Source organism: Lingula anatina, chromosome 2 (genome assembly GCF_051362555.1).
Source record: "Lingula anatina isolate TDL-2025a chromosome 2, LinAna3.0, whole genome shotgun sequence".
NCBI classification, from domain to species: domain Eukaryota; kingdom Metazoa; phylum Brachiopoda; class Lingulata; order Lingulida; family Lingulidae; genus Lingula; species Lingula anatina.
Window position 1 is genome coordinate 33,192,135 of NC_141768.1, and position 13,564 is coordinate 33,205,698.

General features: G+C 37.5%; 1 protein-coding gene across 1 annotated transcript; it reads right to left on the reverse strand.

The window, feature by feature from the left end:
* Positions 1 to 29: 29 nt before the first annotated feature.
* Positions 30 to 12,823, reverse strand: LOC106167343 (aromatic-L-amino-acid decarboxylase-like). The gene is made up of 13 exons (XM_087006822.1): positions 12,141 to 12,823; positions 7,343 to 7,515; positions 6,816 to 6,929; positions 6,465 to 6,587; positions 6,142 to 6,276; positions 5,785 to 5,928; positions 4,080 to 4,146; positions 2,657 to 2,819; positions 2,446 to 2,516; positions 2,047 to 2,066; positions 1,595 to 1,693; positions 1,185 to 1,286; positions 30 to 953 (listed from the first exon to the last, which is right to left on the reverse strand). The coding sequence occupies exons 1-13, from the start codon at positions 12,166 to 12,168 to the stop codon at positions 246 to 248; spliced, it is 1,947 nt and encodes a 648-aa protein (XP_086862948.1). The 5' UTR covers positions 12,169 to 12,823; the 3' UTR covers positions 30 to 245.
* Between the last annotated feature and the right edge of the window lie 741 nt (positions 12,824 to 13,564).

Below are 13,564 nucleotides of genomic sequence, written 5' to 3' on the forward strand. Positions count from 1 at the left end.
CGGTCTTCCTGTCATGTAGGTCCGCCATATTTAGGCCGTGGACCAGCTAGCACTCGGCTCTTCTCATTCTGAATGGTCCCCTAGTGAATGGTGTGGCCTGAAGTAGAGCGCCTCACTTAAAAGTTTGAGTTGAATTGGTTTATTATATTTTGTCTGATTCAGCGCTTAGACTGCATATGGCACATTAACTAAAATGTATAGGCCTACATGATATCCTGAATACAGTTAATTGAGATTGGTTTGGTTTACGGGCAGTTCAGTACGGAACCGCAGTGCTCGCATACTTTCTTCTCAATGCCATTTTTCTCAGGTTGGGCAGGTAGAGGGGTGACTTCATCCGATGTCGCATCTGCGCTAACTTGCTCCTTGGCAGCCTCATCTTCTAGAGTTAACTCAAAAATTTCTTCGATTTTTGAATCTAGAGAATTTTTCTGGTAGGAGCGTAAGTAACGCGAAGGTCGGAATGGGATCCTAGACGAATCGACGTCCAGGCTGAGCTGTTTGGACGCCTTCTTCAACCGCTTTCGAGGTGACAGCGGCAACAGTCGCGTGAGGTCCCGGTCGCCATATTGCTGAAGAAACTCCACCTTCAGATCAGCACTATCAAACAGTGCTGCAAAGCTACCATTGATGAACTTGGGAGACATGGGGACGTTGAATAGCAACAAGCTCATCCCAAAATCTTTTCTATTCTTTGCCTCCATGTTTGGTAACATTTTCTCTGCCTCTCCGTTGACGTGAAGAAGGACCGGTGCCTCAGGCGCCTCCTGCAAGATCTCATTGGCTGTTGATCGTATAATGGTCCAGTCCCGCAGAATGTCATCCTCCGTTGTATACTGAGAGGTGACCGTGAACCGGAGCACGTACTGCCCCTTGAAGGTGGCGGGGACCATGTGGAGCTTCCCTCGAGCGTTGATCTTTTTCAGCAGGTGCTCAGTTAGCACGTTGTCGCCCTGAAAGACGTCCCATCATTTGTTATGCCTATCCAAGGGGATGCTGGCATTTAGAATTACTGCGTCATTGCAAGATTTTCACTCATAGATCTATTAAATGTTTATACATGTATAGGCCTATAGAAAAGATTACAAAAGATGGGTTAGAAAAGATCTAGAGAGTGAATACAAGCGGCTTTAAAAAAACTGATAACTTATACTTCTTATTTGACTGCCTTTTCACAGACTTGCCTTTAATCGGAAAACCACTAGTCCAAGGATTCGTTCAGAAGGTATCTCAAACCGTGGATCTTGTCGAACCAAACGCTCAAATTTCATTCCGAGGCGGATACCCTGTTTTCGAAAAAAATTGAATAGCAAGAAACGATGGAAGCAATAAATCAAAATGAAAATTCTGATGATATGAAAAGTGCAACAAGAAGTAGTTTTATGGCTTGATTGCATACGTGTTTGAAAAAAAAAACTGTGAAATACAGTTGTTGCTCTGTGCAGTTTTTAACTTTAAGCGCTCCTTACAAACATTCAATCATTTCTGTCACAATAAAACCGCGTTAGATAAGAGCATAATTAACGTCTGCTGGATGTAGTCTATGTTATAACTATATGAGGCATTACCATTAAACAACCACATGACGTCATACCTTCCGCACGTGTTGTTGCAATCCTTTGACCCCAAATGACCTTATCACGAACCACAACTTGAGTGCTCGAAATCGTCTGCTCAACGCTATCTGCCAGTGCTGCACAAATAAGGAATTTGCATTGTCACCAAAATCAAATTTACATAGTGATACTGCACCATAAAACGAAGTCACTGGATGTAAAGATGCAAACCTATTGCCCGTGTTGACTACAAACCGTCCTTAAAATCAATATGTAAGAACCGACTACAAGATTCAGTGAATATCTCAAGAGACATCAGAGACATCAAGAGACATCAGGAGCAATGTAGACAACATTGACGATATGCACCCACTTTTGAAACACAATTGCTACATTTGCACGATTCTATCGCATTGCCCAAGACAATATACTAGGACACTTTTTCAATCTAAGAAGTGCCTTTTTCAGTCACATTACGACCTTCACTTACCATGTAATCTATGGCAGCTCCTATGTTTGCAAGCAAAAATATACAAAAGATTCACGAACTGAATACTAATTCAGTGGTTAAACATAGGTTTGTCCAGATTTAAAATATCCAAAAACGCTTCGTCAAGTTTTTCTACCAGCATTTTAAGTCACCTGTACGTTACTTCTTTGATAGATTATTTCATCAAAACGTTTACTTTTACGGGGTACAAAGGATTCATCATTACCGATTTTTTACATACACTCTGCATAATTTGCCATAATTTTACCAATTTAGCCAATTTTACCAAGAGTAACTTTAATGTGATTTCATTCATAAACAAAAACAACAAATACGTTGAATTGGTAAAGAAATATAAGTTAAACGTGGTGTCAATTTCAACACTGAAAAACAATATACCTGTGTTTTCATGTTGAAGGTATATGGGTTCTACGTTGAAAGTTCTATGGAGAGCACCGCTATTCTTCACCCTGCAATATAGGAAATAGTATCACGCTGGTACATGAATTTGCAACTGTTGACTAGTGTATGAAACAAAAAATTAGAATACAACTGAATTTAATAACGTATCAAGATGAGAGAGAGAGAGAGAGAGAGAGAGAGAGATTACCACATGGCTGTGCAGTCGAAGTTAACCATCATCCACTTAGAGGGGTTAAAGGCAAAGGATTCAGCGTACTCTACGCCTTTAAGATAATGTCTGTACTCCGGGCACAGAAACGCAGTGCCAGCATACGCTGCGTCTATGTGCATCCACATTTCTTCCTTCTCGCCTGAAATTATGTTTGAACACTTAATATCGACAAGTTGAAAGGACACAATGAGTGTTGGAATTTTACATAACAAAACTACAATTTTTCCGGAGATTTCGACAAAGCCATTTACGGAAATACAGTCCATAAACTGTTTTAAGGCTCTCATTATGGAGTAAAATACTGGTGAGTTTCAATGGTGACGAAAAAATGAGGCATTTCAAAACGGGTTAGTAGTTAAAAAACGGGTTAGTAGTTCGCAATATTTTGTGTAGTATACACCTTTGGTGATAAAAAGAAATTTCCTGAAATTGCCAGAATTTTTTTTTCATTTTTCAATTTTTGCTACAACTGTATATAAGGGGCGTTACGCACACTGTATGCCATTAACGAGTAAAAGGGCTACAATTTGCAAAACAACTTTTCTCCATTTCTGAAATACTAAATCTTACAGGAAGTGAAACTACAACTAATAATAATAATAATAACAATAATAATAATGTAAGTTACTGTTTATTTAGCTTAAACCAAAATTAAAATAACCATTCAAAATTTTACACAGAGGTATTTAGAGCTTGAATGCTAATACATGTAGTGTTGATAAATATTGTAAATTGTTGAATACATCAACAATATCATTTGGGTTTTTATTTTCATCCCCCCCTTGACACCCCCCCCCCCCAAAAAAAAAATAATAATAAATAAATAAATAAATAAACGGCAGTTTAAAAGATGCGATTCGTAAAATACTCAGCATGTAAGGCATACTCAAGAAAGCCTAAGATTACGTATTCTTTAAGTGTAATTAAGTTTACACCAGAACTTCCCCTCACAGTGGGACCTGAATTGAATTTACAATCAGTTCAAATTAAATTAAACAAGTTGCAAATAGTTCAATTTCGTTTACTTTGTTTAAGTTGCCCTATCCGTCAACAATCTGTAAGAGATGCAACTCAAAGATGTACAGAGACAAAACCATTATCTAGACACTGCAGCTTGTTTAAGTTTATCAGTATATCTGGCAACCGTCCTTAGAATAATAGTTAAATGCAAAAAAGCTCCTTTTTTGTGTTAGATCAATTGGACTAATGTGATTATAAAAAGACATCGTAGCTTTGATTTCTGTGACGTCGGATAAAACACGAAGATTTCTGGATAACGCATCTTTGGAAGCGAACGGTTAAGTTTGAAGAAAAATCTTGAAGTTTGAATTATAAATAACAAAGTTAAACAAGAAACTTTTGCATTGGTGATGTGATCTGTTCACAATGATTAACTTACATACAGGTCCCAGCTCTTCCAGGTTGTCAAAGTTGCATGCACCTGTTGTTCCCAATGTGGCACAAACCTAGAACAAAAAAGTTATTACATTACAATTCAGAGGACTTGGCCCAATATTGTAGAAATGACCGACAAATATAACATCAAAAAAGCTAAGCTGTTCCAAAACTTTCAGAAATGGGTTGTAAATAAAATGTATATATTTGTTTGGACAAAAAACCGTAAAACCGTGGTTTAGAAATATCAACTTTAAAATACCTTAACTATAGAAGCTTAATTAAGCACCAGGGTTCGAAATCAAGCACGGTGACTTAAAATAGCGACAGATGGTTTGCAACGAATTTACGTTGGAATGGCTGGAATCTAGAAACGGTCTGGAAGATGTGTTTGGATGCAGTGGTTTGAATAAAGGTGAAGTTGACATTTTAAATTAAGGGATAGGATAGAAAAGGCGATCATAATCTAATACTTTGTCTTTGAAACTTGGTGTTCATAGCTTCTTTTAACGACTGAACTGCGGGATCCCCAGATAATGCGCCTTAATTTCTATAGCCTGACAATTTTTCTCCTTCAATAACGTTGCAAACTTGCAAACAGATATACGAAAAAAGGAGATCTGAAATTCAATAGAACTCGGCCTCTCTTCACACTCCCTGCCTTATACATAAAGACGGGGAGAAACACCGCCGGTAATTTTTTACACTCCAATTCCCGCGAGATGTAATATAACGGTACGTGGTGTTATTACGCGAAGAGAAATAGAATCATCGCCCAAGAAATTCTAGGTTTACGCGAAGGAAATCCATTAGAGAGACATCTGTGAAAATGATAGGCTAAATTACACACAATACCATTTGGAAATGCTTGTGACATGTACCAGTCTTGTCGACTGGGTGCCTTGGGAATTTGACTGAAAGAGTTAATGATTGAAATGGATATAGCTACACCGAAATGTATAGTTACTGTTTAGCAAAAAGAAGCCAGGATGAAGTATATTATGGGGTATTTATTTACTCTCATGAACAGTGTTTGTTTACTTGTAATGAAAAGGGTGAAATGGTGTAGACTGGCCAGCTGTTTTCAATATTCATCATAAAATATTAATCTAAACTTGTGTTTGATGTAAGATGATTTACACCAAGCAGGACAGAAGAAGTTAAAATTACGAAGTAGAACATGATGGTTTATCATAAAGAAATTTTAAGTGTCTCATATATTGCACAAATTGAAAAGTAGGATAGCACACATATACAGACTGCATATAAAGACTGTAAGTAAACGCCCTTTATATTACAAAATAAAACATCAAATTAAGGCCAACCAACCCTTTCTGTCTTAGCAACATTCTAAGTAATATTTATATCACTATGGGGGCATTCAGCAGCAAGCTGATCCACGGACTAAATATGGCTGACTCACTTAAAAGCAGCTCCGACTAATTACCTGATGGTCTCCCCGCCTCCACACGCGCCGTTGCTGCAGGGGCCGAGTAGTTAAACCTATGAATCGAGATTTAATCCCTTTAATGGCGCTGGTGGAGAGGGGGACACCTTCAGGGAATAAGTGGTATCGCTTATTAGTGGGGTCGGCCATATATAGTCGGCGGATCAACTTGTTCGGAATGCACTCTATGATTCTGTTTTATGTGTGGTTTCGAAATGAAATATATATATTTACTGGGGATCCTAGTTCAGGGCAGACTTACAAAGAAGGGGATGAGCCCCCGTGACCTGTCCTCTTCAATGGCGTCCCTGAGTGTCTGACCACACAGGCTAAGGGAGTCATTACTTGGGAGCAGACGCAATTTTACCAAACCAATCAAACTGGCTTTTTCCACAGATGAATGTGCCTTAAGATAAATACAAAGGTTTATCATTAAAATTAGGTAAGACTCTTGGAAAAAACTCTGAAAATCATTATATGGATATTCTTTAATTATCACATGACAATATTTGTGGGTCTAATTCAGAACAATGTCACGGTTTTTTAAAATTCTGTTTATCAGATATAGACGATGTAATAATCTTTTCTTCAGCCTTTCGTGGATTCGTCAATTACTTACCTGATCCGAGCAGTACATCACTAGCCGCGAGTTTATCTCCGCGTCTTCCAGATTATTGTCCATGGCGCGGTATTTCTTGATCACCATGCTGCGCGCTGCCAACAGGGCAACAAATGTGGCGTCACTTGCGGTCGTCTGCACGTGCAAATGAAAAAGTTGTGAGCTGCTCAAACAAGACGATCCCTCTTTTATTTTTGCAAAAAACAAATGAGAAATGCGTAACTCTAAACGGATTTAAAATTGTCGCTAATAGAGTTTAAAGATGTGTAGTTTTTAATCTACAGATCTGCGTCCGCTTTAACCTTAACACTTCATATTTTCACCTGTATCACTCCGCCACCTTTAGTTTGCTGGTTGCTATGGAGAAATTCTGCAGGAAGTCCTATCATCTTGCCCAACCAATCCATTACTATGGTTTCCAACTCCGTGCACGCAGGGCTGGACGCCTGCAAAAAAAAAAAAGCAAAGTGTTGAAACAATGTACAATTCTGAATTAAAACAAACAATATTATTATTAGGTTCTTCAAACAGTAATCAATAAGGATAAAAAAGGAAAGAGACAAATAGATATATCAATAAAACAGGCTACATATGTCTTCAAATCGGGTTTTCTAGACACCGTAAATCGAGTTTGGCATCTTTTGAAACAACTATAAATAACTATAAAAGCTTACCCACGTGAAGCCCAAACACCCTATTGCGTCTGCTAACATGTCACCAAGTAGAGAAGGAAAAGAATTTAAAGCGGGAAAATATGCGTGCATGTGTGGACTTTGCCAGTGGGTGATCTGAAATGAATAAAATGTCGAATTTATAGAAGTGACCTAAATGTTGTCAATTGATATAAAACGCTTTTCTTGATAAGATAGAGATGTGCTTTAATGATATTCCCTGTAAATGTAAACCAACCCCTGGCATAATGAGTCTTTCTGGGTTATCAAACATCAGTGGTATATTTACATATATTTTGTAACAGTGACATAAAGCCAGCACATAAAGCCTACTCTTTTCCTTACACCTTACATCATGACTCTAAACGTGACACTGGAGATTCGACTCTCTACATGTGTGTCACCAAATAATGTATACCACCTTTACTTTGGAAATATAAACACCTTGTCGTGCATTATGAATCATTCTAAATATTATACATGTTCCTCTTATTTAGAAGAATGTCAAGACTTCTAATATGAATACCTACCCCTGGCATTATGACCCTCTCTACGTCACCAAATATGTCCTCCCAGGCTTCTCCCTGCAATGGCGGCGACTCAGGTACCAGGTCGTGCATATAGCCCGGCTTGACGTCTGGAAACACTCGACGTTCACGGATATTCTCTAAATAATTTGCTATGTAATCCACCATCTCTTTGCCTAGAAAAAAAAAGAAAACAATAAAAATTTCGACAGAATTAAAGAGAGGGAATGAGAGACCAAAATGGTGTATACATGTTTGTACGTTGATGTCTGTACTGTCCATAAACATAATATGCAAAATATTGTTTATGAATATGTACTGGCCAAAAAGAGGAAAAAAAGAAAGAAAGAAAGCAAGTTTTGTTATGTATATGGTTTTATGAGTCATCCGTCTCCATTTTTCCGCCAGTGCAGTTCTTAACTCTATTACGGTGGTAGGCTGTGGCTGGCGCTCATGAAGTCGTCTCCTCAGTTTCTCGCAGGCATGCACAATGGGACATATGCCTGATCTTAAGAAGAAAAGTCTGGATCTGTTCCTGCAGATGCGCCTGTGCTATCCTGGCAGTATGGGGACGGACGTTGTCCTGCTGGAGCAAGTGTAGGGTTTGGTATTGGTGCATGCATGGCACAATCACCACGAGTTCTGGCTGGGAATTGTCACTTACGCCCAAATCTTATGCCCAAACCATAACACTGTGCCATCAGCAATGGCCAATGACACGACCCCTGTCCAGATCAAACAGCGGTGGCATGATGTCAACATGGAGTTTAACCTTCTTACCTTGGGTTTTCTGATTCCAGTGGCCACTAGCATTGATTGTGGACAACTGCATTATTATCGGGACAACTGAATTATACAAAACTTTTGTCCCAATTTGTGTACAGATAAGATGTCTGAAAATCTAAATCTAGCCATTGTCTGGAATCAATCAAGCGTAACAATGCTCTAATGCAGGACTGAGATGGTATTCTGTCATTGAATACAATGGCCATATTTCGGCATTTGGAAGCGCTGTGGTCAAAAACCAAAAATTGCGTTTCTTTTTTAGACTAATATATATATATATATATGTAAATAGCAAAGTCTGCTCTATCTGAGGGTGCATCTCAAGCTCTTAAATAAAGATGTGATAAGTTGACTAAGATTTTTAATTACATTAAAATTACTCATCAGACCATGGATTAAAATCATGTTAATGTCCTATAAAATATGGATGAAGGAAATAAGTGATAATCTTTACATCCAAATACTTTAGCACAGGAGAGGGGGAAATTAAAAAGAAAGGACTTGGACAAAAACGAAGCAATCAGATCACGAAACAGTACAGTCTGGCTCCCCCTAAAGTGGACTCTAACGGAAACAGTCTCAAAATAATTGAATCACAGACCTTTCGTTCTAGATAAGCTACGCATTTATTGGGTTATTATTATTTCCCTTGAGAGAGAGACTGCCAAAGTTTCCGAGTTCCAGGTGCCGCCATTATTTAGGATATTAAAAAAGTGCCTAAACCCTTAACGAGACAAAGGTATCTTTGTCCAAAGATTATGCCACCAAAATGGATCTGTTACGTTTGTGATATGATTGAGTATGCAATGCACTTTAAATGCAACTATTAAAACTCTGTGCTGAAAAGATTCCAGGTCTTTCCTACAGCTGATAAATGTCACGCTTTTTAAGAAAAATAATGTACAATGGTGCCTTGGTTATGCTATCTATTTTTCTCAAGCTCAATTATAGAAAAAATGCACGCTTTGACGAATGGCAAACGTCTTAGCAAAACCCACTTAATTCCCAATCCCAAGTGCAAATGAGAAACAAATGTTTCTACTTGATTCGGATACTATACGAGATGGCGATAAAAAAACATTTGAACCTTTTCCGTCCTTGAATAATTGTAGTTCCTCTTGTATTGTTTGAAAACACGTGCCACGTTAGAAAAAAGGATATTATCTATGTACAGTATGTATTCTAATGGCGCGCGAGGTAACAATGCACTATATTGCTTTGTCTAAGTAACAATGCTTAAACATGCTTTCCGAGAAGAAATGGTGTTAGAACTATGTACGTAACTTACAGTTATTCTCTCACGAATTATCCATTTGTTATTTGTTCAAGTTATGAATTTACATACTGACTTCTTCATCTGATTTAGCATGTTATTCTGTTCTTTAATTTGTCGCATTGTTTAGAGAAGACGCGTTGTGCGCCCCTTCGACCTTGCAATGTAGTGACCAAATGGCGTTTTGGCAGAAGGTGGTTTCTTGAAGAATACTTCTTTTCAACTTCTTTTTGATCGGTTGTGCCGTTAAATGGACATGGTCATTTATGAGAAAGTTATCGAAATCGAAAAAATCCCACCATCTATACAACCGTTGCAATCTTTAAATGACAACCGGAACTTCCCCAAGATGTACAAGTTTATCTAAGACAGTGGGTTAAATACACTGGTAGTCACAACTAATTTATATGACATATGTCCCTGGTCGTTTAAAACTGCAACACAGTTTAGATGTCTCCAAACGATGCTAACGTATATTGATGAAAGCTTTGGAAAATATTTCTTGTAGAATTTAATATTTGTATTAACGCCAGTCTAAAGAACTGACTGTCAACTAATATCAACAATTATGTTATCGTTGGCCAAAGAGAACTTTTTGTAATTCTATGGAACAAATATGACAGCAGTGTCTTCAAGGCAAAACTGGCATCTCAATGGAATTGATGCCAAGGATACACAAAGGCTCAATCGATTACCAAAAGTCATGTACTTTTCACAGCATTTTAAGTAAATTTGTTCCTATAATCACTTTAGTTCACACTAGAAGATCACGATTGGGCTCTGTAATAAAATGGCGTGGGAAGATTTTTGTGTGCGGTTTAAGGCAGTCGTTTATTATTATTATTATTTTTCAACACCTGACTGTATATTTAATTTTTTGCTTTTCATGAATACCCGTTCGTTTTGTGAAACCTAAAGTTAATATCCCCCCAAAAATTGATTAAAACTTGCAAATGTTCGTTTCACAAATATGCCAATGCCTCTCTTCTCTCTGATCTAGTTTTAATCGCATTTCGCCTTCATTCTAAATAAACTTTGTCAGGCGTGCGCATTTTTTCCAATGTCTTCCACTTTCCGTGTTTACAGCAAGTGTCCAAAGGGATCCCAAGCTCTAGAACCTATGAACTTGAAGGTTCGCCGGTTTTAAAACACAGGGTCTGACAGACTCTATAATGATCGGACTCTTGAAAAAGGAACTGTTTTGTTGGATTAGAAAGCAAAGGAAATGATGAAAACTAACGTGTTGTTCATAACTGTGCTTTTTATATTTTCATTCAAATTAAGCAAAATCTTAATTTTTGAAATTCCATCTGTAAGTTAATGCTTAGGCCTACTGACACAGTCTCTAAATCGTCGATTTATTAATTATTGGCTTCGAGATTCATCGACCTTATTCTTAGCAAACTTCTGAAAAAATATGCACATTTTCTAATAAACTGAACTATTTGATTCCATTGTCTAAGACAATATTTGTTTGCTAGTCCGCAGATTAGCTTATTCCTGCAAAACTACCTTTGGCAAGTTTAAATAAAACGAAATCATACCCTGGCTATACCTATTGTGTTCAATTTAATGTAACAATTTCAATACTATAGGCACCTGCTTCTTGAATTATATTTAAAGAAAAATTAAAAGTCACCAGGAACCTTTCGTATGAGGATTGCTTATAGGCAAATGCAATCCCGTACCTTAGAAGAGCCCTATTTGCACTTCTCGGTGTTGCCATTCAAGCAGGATTGTATAGAAAAATCAAAATCCAATATATTTTTGGCGGCCATGCTTGTTAGTGATCTAGAAAGCTGTTTTTAATGGATGAAAAATTTCAAGTTCCTACATGTATAATGATTATATAAAAGGTACCACATAACGATAATAATAATAACAGTAATACAATCTAAACAGAAACCCCTTGCTACCTCGTATAAAGGATAAATCAAAATTTCTTTAAAGGAGCAAAAGTGTTCATTTGCTTGGTAGTATGGACACACAATAATAAAGTTAGTGAACACAAGCTTCATTATTGTATGACTTTAAATGGTTTAATTTTCAATTACTTGGCAATATAACGCTTTAAGAAAATTAAAATACCATTGTGGATTCTGCCAAGTCAAAAAGCAGCTGTCAGTATAACCCTAAAGATGCCAATGCTTCGTTGGAGTACTAACAATTTAAGGTGTTATAAAAATCTCATTCCACCTAATGTGAACCATATCTTCAATATACTTGCATCTTCCATATACATTTCAAAGCATTCTTCGGCCATTACGGTTTCTATATATCCAACAGCCATTCCGTCGAAGCATTTTGAGTGGGTAAAGGGTTTGAGTGGGTAACTGATTTGTTCCAAATTTAAAAGAAAATTCCAAATCTGAAGGAGAAATTGAAGCGCGAGTCAAGCAATACTTATCTGCCTATGCTCCATCTGGATGGTAATTAGGAAGTTGTACTCACTGACAAGGTGGAATCCGAAGCACGAATTTTCCGGTGTCTTTTAGAAATAACTTCGTGCTGTACATAGATATTTGATACCTGACTTACTTTTCGAAAAAAAAGGTGCACCGTTTTTGTTGGACAACTAGAAATTTTGAATTTCTGTTGCGTAAATACTTGAAATCAAAGAATCACATTGGTTTGAAATAATACTTCTGTCAACAATGTGCCCAGCAATCTTTCCCTGAAACGTTACAATCGGCGAATCGTTTTGTTATTTTTTATGCGTCACAAATATAGTTTGCCTCTTACCTCGCTTTCTGTATTCGTTGAAATCCATGTCCTTAGCTCAATGTCCGAACAGAATATTGTTCACCTGAAACTTAAGACAGTGCTAATATGTGTTTTCTTTTATAACTTTTTAAACTACAACGTGTCAAAGTTGCAGCGGAGCCGCTTTAGCGCTGCTTAATTACTATCTTGATTGTGCTTCTGCGATGCTAGCTGAAAGATGAAACTGATGGGGAATTCAGTATTTCTGGACCCTCATAATACCGTGGACCTATCAATGTCATCAAATCTTCCAAAAGGGCTCTTCAGCTGATAAGAGGACGGCCAGAGGCGAGCGTCAGGAGGCAGTGTCTGTTTTCTTGGTGACGTAATTTGTGAGACGCCAAAACATTTTGGTATTAAGAACACGGAGAGCAATCCTTTTAAAGAACAAAACCAAACATCGTTAAAATTGAGTCAGCCTCGAGAGATAGTGCGGGGGAACGCGATATTTAATTACATTTAAGTATGCAAAGAGCAAGCTTTGAAGTGCCTTGGATCGAAAATTGAAACGCCACGTGTGACGACAGCGAGATTGCCGTGGGGCTCCAAACAGTAAATATGTGACGAAGAACAGCTAACATGAATTTGACTGAAACCAATATATTTGTAATTTTTGAGCTGACATAATGTTACACATTAAGAAAATGACACGGTCTAGTGTATCTGCGAAAAAAATCTGAAAAAAAAATAAATTGATGGAATTGTTCTATTTGTGTTTTTGAAATATATTTCATTGCAGCTTGTGAAAACGCAGGCTTAGAATGTATGTAACATAATTTACATCCGAAGAAAAATGTCAAAATATCGATGATTGGTTAGATTTGCTATATATCGTTTTAAGGGGTGGTTGGGTGCCACAGCGTTCTCAGCCCATATCTCAGCATAGATTGGGGTTTGCTTCTTACGTTTGCACTCTTCCTCCCAACATGGTGATTCAATATTTACACCATTCCTCATGAACGATACAGTTTTAAACAAAAGGCGAACCGTGTCAATTCTTCAAGTGGGAAATTTGATCGGTTTAAAATTGATTAGCCGTAGCAATCAACTAAATTTGTTCAATCGACATGGCTGAGACTTGTCATTGGGAAGTAGCCTATGAAAAGCTGCTTGACAACTGTGTCGGCGTAGGAAGCGCGAGGAATCGATATACGCGTATTATAGCTAGACATTAGTGGCGGTAGTTTATGTAATTACAGCACCTGCAACTTACTCATTACCTGATTAAGCTGTACCAAAGCAAGATCATAACAGAAAGATTTTAACGGATAATTTGAAGTAATTACAAAATCAATTAGTTTTTCATGTACATTTAGATAAGGTTAAATTTAATGGCCTGTGCAAGGGAAACTAGGCTCCGAATATGCTGTAAAAGGTCTGTTTTACACCGCAAACTTTACATT

Excerpts from the sequence above, each read along its gene's own strand:
- LOC106167343 (XM_087006822.1), bottom strand. The coding sequence starts at position 12,168 with ATGGATTTCAACGAATACAGAAAGCGAG. Across the intron at positions 6,588-6,815 it reads GGTGTTTGGGCTTCACGTGG|GCGTCCAGCCCTGCGTGCAC; the intron begins GTAAGCTTTTAT and ends TTTTTTTTGCAG. Across the intron at positions 5,929-6,141 it reads TGATGTACTGCTCGGATCAG|GCACATTCATCTGTGGAAAA; the intron begins GTAAGTAATTGA and ends ATTTATCTTAAG.